General features: G+C 40.8%; 1 protein-coding gene across 5 annotated transcripts in view; it reads right to left on the reverse strand.

The window, feature by feature from the left end:
* The window catches only part of cunh19orf44 (chromosome unknown C19orf44 homolog), a 12,868-nt gene extending 5,856 nt beyond the window's left edge, over window positions 1-7,012 (reverse strand). Inside the window, exons 1-10 of one of the 5 annotated variants that reach the window (XM_015018302.1) lie at window positions 6,613-7,012; window positions 5,515-5,676; window positions 4,912-5,033; window positions 4,335-4,830; window positions 3,451-3,778; window positions 3,317-3,328; window positions 1,391-1,452; window positions 1,069-1,291; window positions 745-1,020; window positions 564-653 (exon numbers count right to left, since the gene is read on the reverse strand). In XM_015018302.1, the coding sequence (XP_014873788.1) occupies window positions 564-653; window positions 745-1,020; window positions 1,069-1,291; window positions 1,391-1,452; window positions 3,317-3,328; window positions 3,451-3,778; window positions 4,335-4,830; window positions 4,912-5,033; window positions 5,515-5,676; window positions 6,613-6,732 (1,891 nt within the window). In that variant the 5' untranslated portion in view covers window positions 6,733-7,012. Of the gene's footprint in view, window positions 1-563; window positions 654-744; window positions 1,292-1,390; window positions 1,453-3,316; window positions 3,329-3,450; window positions 3,779-4,334; window positions 4,831-4,911; window positions 5,034-5,514; window positions 5,677-6,612 lie in introns of all 5 variants that reach the window. The other 4 variants (XM_015018303.1, XM_015018300.1, XM_015018298.1 and 1 more) reach the window with 4 other exon arrangements.
* Between the last annotated feature and the right edge of the window lie 1,901 nt (window positions 7,013-8,913).

Here is an 8,913-nt window from a genome sequence, read left to right on the forward strand (position 1 = left end):
ATATATTTTATCAAAAAGTGAAATGATAGCAGCCAAAATGTGAGAAGATCATACATAAATAATACAGATTTTTAGGTTTTTACCTTAAATATGACCTATTCTTAGTCTGCATAGCTCCACAGTGGATTGCCTAATAAAGTAGATAGAGCTACAACAAAGTACGTGAATAGAATATAAGAGCATGCTATATTTATATATGAAACAAGAGCAGGAATCTGAAAGCTGGATGCTGCAATAACTAAAAGTAGTCTCTTATTGTCATAAGAGACGACTACAACCTGCAAACGCAGCATTCCACCCATAGATGGCGATGCAGAACATCTTTAGCTTCAAAAAGACAATCAGAAAGCATAGATGAACTATCTAAGGTTTTCCCCCATCTTTTTGAAAACCAATCATCTCTGTCTTAGTGATGATTTCAAAAGATCTAGTCGAACCTCACAGAAAGAGAACTCTCTGTGGTTTGTGATCCCCGCCCCCACCCAACAACCACAAACTCCCTTTAATTCAGCACCAAAGGTGAGGTTGTGCATCTCAATCTGGCCCGGGGCCAGTGAACGTACCTTCTAACCTGTCTGCACTGAAGGCATGGGGGGCCACAAATGTGGGTCCCATGTAGATCCTGCCAACCATGGGGTCCAGCGGAGCCATACCTTCAGAACAACGAGAACCAAGGTTCAGACAAAGCTTCATGAACATGATCAGAACTCAGTCTGACAAATATCAATGAGAACGCAGACTGACCTGCTGACCAGGAGTAACCTGGTGGATCAGGCCAAGTCTGTGCTGCTGCATCTTTGAAACTCCTCCTGACTGAAGCATGCCTTCTTGAATGCTGAGAGAAGCTCCGTCTGCTTCTGCTGAACGATTCTGATCTCACACTGGAGAAAGTACTGGAATAATCATCTTCCGTCTTCCTGAGAGACTCGTCTGTCCTGGAAACCGCCTGTGTGACCTTTGATCTGATCTTTGATCTGACCTCTGATCTGACGTCTGATCTGACCTCTGATCTGACGTCTGATCTGACCTCTGATCTGATCTTTGATCTGACTTCTGATCTGACCTCTGCTTCCTCATCATAACCTCCTCCTAGGTACTCTGAAATCTGCCTGGCGCTAGAATCAGTGTCAAAGTTGCTGTGATAGTCCACCGCCGCCTCTTCTTCCTCCTCCCATGGTGACAACTGGCGTCTACTTTGGGATCCAGGGACAGCGTCTGCCATTTTGTTTTGATTCTGCATTGGCACCAAGACCAAATCAGTAAAATGAGTCTTTTGGTAATCTAATGAGCTCTGGAACAAAAAGTTAACATGGGTTAATATCGAAGCTTTTTTTTTTTTTTGATTAAGTTGACATCATTACACTGATTTTCCATCACGTTTTGTTCCCACCTGTCTTTCTGGCGTTTCACAGGGAATCAGCTCATCGAGAGTCATCACATTGACCCTGATCTCTGCAGAAAAGCAACAGAAAATAGTTTTCTCTTAATAAATGAGGCCTCAGATGTTGACGTATGCTGATGTCTCAGATGGATGTAGCATCTTTGCAGTTTTAGCAGCTCTGTTTTGAGAACTTAGTGTCTTGAAAAAGTATTCGCACCCCTTAAACCTTTCACATTTTGTCATGTTCCAACCACCAACTTTAATGTTGGTGGTTGGAACATGACAGTGGTGCCCAAAGTCGGTCTTCGAGGGCCGGCATCCTGCATGTTTTAGTTCTCTCTCTGGTGGTAGTAACAACCATTTCAGCATGTCAATGTTCTTCTTAGGCCTTCTAATGAGCCATCATTTGATCCAGGTGCATTAAACCAGGGAGAGAACTACAGCATGGAGGATACCGGCCCTCAGGACTGAATTTGGGCACCACTGCTTTAGAGGGATGTTGTGTGATTGAAATGCACGTTGTGGGATCTGAATTCAGATTGGGAAAATGGAGGCGCTTGGATCAGATACCATAAATCCACATTTTACTTTCTCTTCTCTGTTTCCAATGTTCAGTGTAGTCTTTAAGAACACGTGATACTTGGAATAGTTGTGGAAAAATTAAGACACTCAATTAAATGTTGAGTTCTTTATGAATAATGGCAGAAGTTTTATCCTTTTTGGTTGAAGTAACTTTAGTGAGATGCTTTCTGAGACTGATCTGAGGAAAGTTCAACCACAGTACTGGTATCACCACCATGTTCTTCAGCTGAACAGAAACAAAACTGAAGTTATTATCTTTGGACCTAAAGATGAACGATGCACACAGCTTCAGCTATAACAGCTGGAAACTAATAATTAGAGTGAAATCTGGGTGTAGCGATGAACTCTGACCTGAACTGTTAGAGATGCATAAGGACAGTTATAAAGTCGGCCTTCTATCACCTGAAGAACATTTCCAGAAGTAAAGAACTAATGACTCAGCAAAATCTATGAGCTTATCTTTAGTCACACTGATTACTGCAACAGTGTCTTTACAGGTTGGCCTAAAAAAATCAATCCTCCAGCTGCAGCTGATCCAGAACACTGCTGCTGGAGTCCTGACTAAAACCAGCAGGATAGAGCACATCACCTAGTTCTACAGTTCCTAAAGCTCAGAGAATGGACTTTAAAAACATTTTATTTTATAAATTACTGAACAGCTTAGCACCACAATACATTAAGTATGTATTTTGGTCTGGTTTGCTCTGCATTCCCAGAACCAGAACCAAACATGGAGAAGCAGCATTCAGCATCTATAGTCCACAAATCTGGAACAAACTTCCAGAAAACTGCAAAACAGCCAAAACACTGAGTTCCTTCAAATCAAAGCTGAAAACTCACCTGTTTAGGATAACTGCAACATCATAACATCTGTTTTTCAACTTGTGTCTTATTTGTCATTTTTATCATGAACTGCCTTATTGCTGATATGTGCTGCACTAAGAAACTTGCCTTACCTTCTTGAAGATTTCACTTTTTATTGTTTGTTTTTGTATAACTTAAATTCCTCAGCATTGTCAAACTGATTAAATAATCCTATTTATCACAAATAGTATTATGGTCAACAATTGTTGCATCCTAAACAATCCTTTGCAAAAATAAAATTGGACACACTTTCACTGTGAAAACATTATAATCATGAAATTCTGTATAGACTTAATTCAGCCCCCCTTTACTCTGATACTCCTAAATAAAATCCAGTCCAATCACTTGAGCTCAGAAGTCGAAATAATTAATAGGGTTTGTTTAATCTTAAGAACAAATCCAGCTGTTCTAGAAGAACAAAACTTCTCCAAAACACTAATAATCCACCAGGCACAGTGTGTTGGTTCAAGAGAGGAAAAATGGACGTACCTCCTGGGTCTCCTGGGATGCATGAGAGGAAGAGGGACAAGAATAATGTTAAAGCCTACTGATGTCTGACCTTCTCTGCTTTCAGTCAAACTAAGGGGTAAAGCTGCTCTCCTCCCCTGATGGGCCCCTCTCACCTTCTGAAGAAGCTGAACTAATGTGACTGTGTGGATGCTCAGATCCCAGCCCCACAGGGAACAGCTCCTCCAGAGAAAGCACTTCAGCATGGCTTGACGCGGATGAGTGGCAGCGCCGCGGACCCTCTGCCTTCTGAGTGGAGCCCTGCCTCTCTGGGGTGGTGGAGGGGCGGTGGGGGGAAGGGGGTGATGGAGACAGCGCCGAAGGACTGAACTGGGCCCGGGCCTGGCCGGTGAATCGGAACGGAGAGCTGTGACAGGAAGGAGAGGGCGGTGAAGGGTGGGCAGCAGCCTGCCTTTCATCCTCCTCACTGGGACTGCTGAGTGTCTGCATGAGAGGGAAGAACAGCCAGGCTTTTAAATCTGCTCAGGTTTTCAGAGCAGTACAGCTTCACCAAAATCCCCTGATGGATTCAGTGAAACAACCCAGGTAAAAAAAAAAAAAGGTTAACACTATTTGAAGGGGTGTGCATAAGACTGACATGACACTGTCATAAACATGACATAACACCTGTCATAAAACTAAAAGGAAGTCTTTATGAATGTTTATGACAGTTGTCATGAAGTGTCATTCAGTAAATAATGACTCTGTTAATACAAATTTGCTGTAAAAGTTGCATTAAAAGTCCATTAAAAGTGCCAACTTTGCATGATTTTGTAAATTATGATAATTTAATGCAAAGTTTGCATTTTTAATGGACTTTCAATGCAACCTTTGGAGCAACTTTGCATTAAAAGTGTCATTATTTACCGAATGACACTTCATGACAACACTGACCTGTGCAGTCACATATTTAAAGTGCAATTTCTTGTTTGACCATAAACACATAAAGACAGATGTTTTTCCAAAGAGATTAAATTAGACAAAGTGAAAGCAAACCTACCCTGTCTGGTCTTTTCACAGATGAAGATCTCCCGGGTCCGGACATGCTGATCGATTCTACTGAGTCTCCAAGCAGTTTCCTCATGTCTTCTTCATCACTTCCCAGACTCACACCGCTCATTGGTCTCCTTGGCTTCCTCTCCAACCCCCCAGAAAGTTCAACAGCATCCCCGGCTCTTGATCTGAACCCGACGCCAGCAGCAGCATGTCTTGTTGCCTCGGGGGGAGCAGAGCTGCTGCGGTTTTTCTTTTTGAGGAAACGGTTCTCCCTCTGGCTCTGGTCAGTGTCGAACTGCGCTGACAGTGCCGCAGAGGCCTCCTTGATCTGGACGGCTGCTTCTGGTGCCATTTCCACATCTGAGGCTGGACTGAGGACAGCTGCTGAAGCCTTCTTAGCCTGTTCTAGCTCCTGCTTGCGGCTCCGGACACGACTCTCGATTTCAGCTAGCCTACGCAAGGCTGGAGCCTGAGAGCCACCCTGGGAGGATGACACACATCTGACCAAAGAAACCCCAAAATAGATCAATTGACAATCTAGTTAGACCTTTTATAGACCTTTTATAGGAACAGGAGTTCACCTTGGTTGTACCACAGCCTGTGCTCGGTTCCTGCTGACTGGCGAGTGGCTGCTGTTAGCTGGTTTTGGAGCCTTCTTTAGGAACCTGCTCCCTTCTGCCAGTGACTTCTGAGGTCTGAGATCCTAAAGCAAAGGAATCAGACCAAAGATTAGGACTCGGTTAAATGGTAAATAGACTGAAAGACCCTCTTTCATAGATCCTTCACCTTGCTCAACAGTGAGCGTGATCCATTGTTCATGCTAAACTCACATGGAGAGTTTATGCCCTAAAACTTAATTACATCTGTCCAAAGCAAACTGTACATGATTATGTTTGTAATAGTAAGACAAAAAAAATCTTAATTCTTGTATAAATCAATCAATCAAAAAAAAAAAAGAAAAGAAAAAAAAAACACTTAGTACTCAGATAGAACATAATGGTTGTTATGGATACCTGGTGACCAGGAGAGGGCCTGCTTTACAGCTGGTCCCCAACACACTACTGTTTTTCTTCTAGATTGTAAAAGGTAAACTTGAACACCTCTTCACAAGGGGAACCAAAAATGTCTCTTTATATTTCCCATGACATTCAACTGTATTTAATGATGACATTACTATAACTCACCTGGGTTGAATCTCCCTTTATCTCAAGGTTCTCTTGTGTATTAGCAAGTCTGGCAGATTCAGCAGTCTGTTTAGAAGCAGAGGTGTCTGAGGAGAGGTCACTGAGGTCAGAGAACAAGTTGTGGCTATTTGGAGGAACAGGTCCAGCTCTGAAGGAGGCTCCCTAGACACAAGGAGAAATGCAACAAATTCATTTGTGTTCTAATCTCTGTCAAAAAGCAGTTTAACAGCAGAGGGGTAGAATTAAATATTTACATTTTGTTTCATGTTTACTGTCATAAATAAAATATTAACATTTTACAATTAGCATGACCAGTTAGATCAGAGGAGTATACATGTCACTAACAGTATGTGGAAAGAAATCGACAAGATGACCTTCAATTAATAGCACTAGCTTCCAGTTTCTGCAAATTTAAACAAGTTCAATCAGTTGAAAATGGTGCTAACAATAGTAGAGTTCAACAAGAACTCTGACTGTCCTAGTTTTATTATTTTCCATGTCATAAAAACTCACATTGACTCGTTGGCATATTTAGACACTTCTTTTTCTTTTTTTATTTCATAAAAGTGAACAGTGACATTTTTTTTGTTATTGGTGACAGCATGTCACCAAAGTCTTCAATTTGTAGGAATTAATTCCTACAAAGTGTACAGTGGTTTATTTTGTTTGCTCTTAAAAGTAAATTGAAACACCTCAACCTCAATGTAATGATGATTCTTACATCAATCATTTCACTGATGTGAGGATCTGATCCCACTAATCGTTCTAGTTTCAGCTCCTGCTGATACCTTACACACAGAACAATCTACATAGAAATCCAAGACCTTGAGATGCAAGAGTTATTTATTTATTTATTTTTTCGTGTGGTATTGCTTGTTAAGTTCCTAGATATCTCTAAAGTGAAGTAGCCATGATGATATTCATGTAGAAGAAAAAATGTTCATGGATTATGCAAAGGACATGTTTACAAATAATCATTAGTATGACTGCATAATTCACTATCCACATCTTTCTAATATGAACATCTATATTCTTTTCGAAGCGCCATGATTTCGATGAAAACACATTTTCAAAACGTCCCGGACTGTGAGTGCACACCTGTGTTTTGGTGGTTGAGTCGTGTGTGGAGCCTCCTCCGTCTCTTGTGCTGCTCCTCTTGCCTGACAGCAGCGCCTCTGCCCGGTTCAGAGCCGAACTCCGACCGCTTACTTTCCACATATTTCAGCTGGTTCTCATGAGCTGTCCGAACCCTTTCTGGCCGTTACGTCGTCAGTCGTTGTTTCCCCTTACATGTTCCTCTTCTTTGGTTTTTACCACACAGGAGAAACATTCTTAGATAGTTTGCAGCTAAACCGGTAGTAGCTAATTTTAGCTGCATATTGCGCTTTCTTTGGATTCATTCGGAAATCTCTTAACCATCATCTTTCATCTTGTTTTAATGATTCGCTCACTCATACCAGCAGACTGGCATCCCTTGTTTCCATGGAAGAGCTTCTGTTCTTCTTCTTGATATCGAACGTAGGACGAAATCAGATTAGTAGCGCCACCTACAGTTTGAACGTGTTAGTGCATGAATCAGTCAGTCTTTCATGCGTCTCCTTTTAGGATGTTTTTTTTTTCTATTAAGAGTTTTAATTCGTCTTGAGACATTGGAAAAACATTCTTTAAAACATTTAAGAGTTTTTTTTTAGACTCCCCAGGGGACACTGTAATGGAAGCTCATTTCTGCAATGAAAGAAGAAATAAAACCCCAACAGAAAATCATAATTTCAGCTCTTAAAGTCATGACTTTGTGATACAAAGTCATAATTTCAACCTTCAAAAGGAAAATTATGAGATTCAAAACCATATTTATGAAACGGAAAGCCATAATGTTGAGATTCAATGTTCAACATAAAATAAGGCCTTGCTTTGGATCTCATGTTCATCAAGGGAAATCCTTTCCACTTCTGCAATCTGGTAAAGATAATGTTAGCCAGGTAGAAAACCACCCCTTGTTCTACGCTTTGCTTCATACAGAGGGTCTGAACCCTCAGCTAATGAGAAACATTTGCTTGCTGGAGGCAATTCTAAGTTTTGATATAAAGAAAAATTTCACAGTTTTTACAGAGAAGACAAAATGTCTTCTTGAATGAAACCTGCATTTATGCCAAATCAAGACTAAAAACATGCAGTCGCAGCCTAATCATAAAAATGATGTTTGTATGATTACGGCCATTCTTTTGTGGAAATCATATGCAAATATATTTGCATTTTATTATTGTTTCCACAACAGAATGGTGGTAAGAAAAAGTCCTAGAATTGAGTTTTTATTTTTCTACTTACTTTTTCTTATCAGTTTAGGCCCAGGTTATCAGGACAACTGTGAAAATCTAAGTAGCAATAGACCCCTAAGTGCCTTAAAATAAGTGTACTAAGCTCACCTTGTGATCTTTCTTTTCACAAAACAATGTATTTGGGTTGGCCACGAGATTCTGCTATTGCTCTGATTATGTGTGTCCAGATCTGGGTGAGGGATAAACAAAATAATCCAATGCTTAGGGCCTGGCCAGGCTGCCAGGCCAGACGCAGGGATGGGTTGTTGAACCTCGGGAGGCTGTGGGTGGCTTAGTCTTTTTGACACACTCACAGAGTTTAACACTCAGAGTATGTAAGCTGTTAAAATTCCAGATCAGAATAATAAAAAAAAAAGATTAAAAGTCCACTATGTATTAGTCTACTTTATCTTGCTAGTTAAGTTTTTTCAGTCATTCTCATCTCTGGAGCCTCTTGGTCTCAAGAGGGGATGAAACACACATGCACACACACACACACACACGCACACACGCAAACACTCATGGCGTTCGTTTTTCCATTACATGCATGCACAACCACTGAAATAGACATGAGAAGCTTTTCTGTTTTTTCCATAATTATTTGGAAAAGTGTCTGAGGAAGTGCCTGTCCATAGTTTGCTTATGAAGGACAGGAAGAGACAAGCAGTGGCTAAAAGGATGTGGGTACTTAATGTGCTCTCAGTGAGTCAGAAATTTTGAGAGCTCAAACTCATCCAAAACCTGCACCTGTGCTCTGGGTGCTTCCAGCTCTACCTCCCACTCAGCATAATCTGCTGAGGACCGACACCAACTTCAGGAGGTCTATTAATCCAAAATGGTAAAATATAACCTGATCCGCTTCTGTATTAGACAGAATTTGGTATATCCAGTTTTCAGACTATTTTCTTCTTTACTTTTTTATGGCAAACATTTATCAATGGTTCAGAAACATTCCATAGAAATTTTGATCTATATCAACATTAAAGCATCATGCAGATTTGTAGACTTAACATTTATGATGCTAATCTTGACTTTCACCACATTTCAAAGATGTGCTGTTGATAAAGATCTGGTGATTGTGGAA

Source organism: Poecilia latipinna, unplaced genomic scaffold (genome assembly GCF_001443285.1).
Source record: "Poecilia latipinna isolate Pla-1442-1.1 unplaced genomic scaffold, P_latipinna-1.0 Scaffold2262, whole genome shotgun sequence".
Lineage (NCBI taxonomy): Eukaryota > Metazoa > Chordata > Actinopteri > Cyprinodontiformes > Poeciliidae > Poecilia > Poecilia latipinna.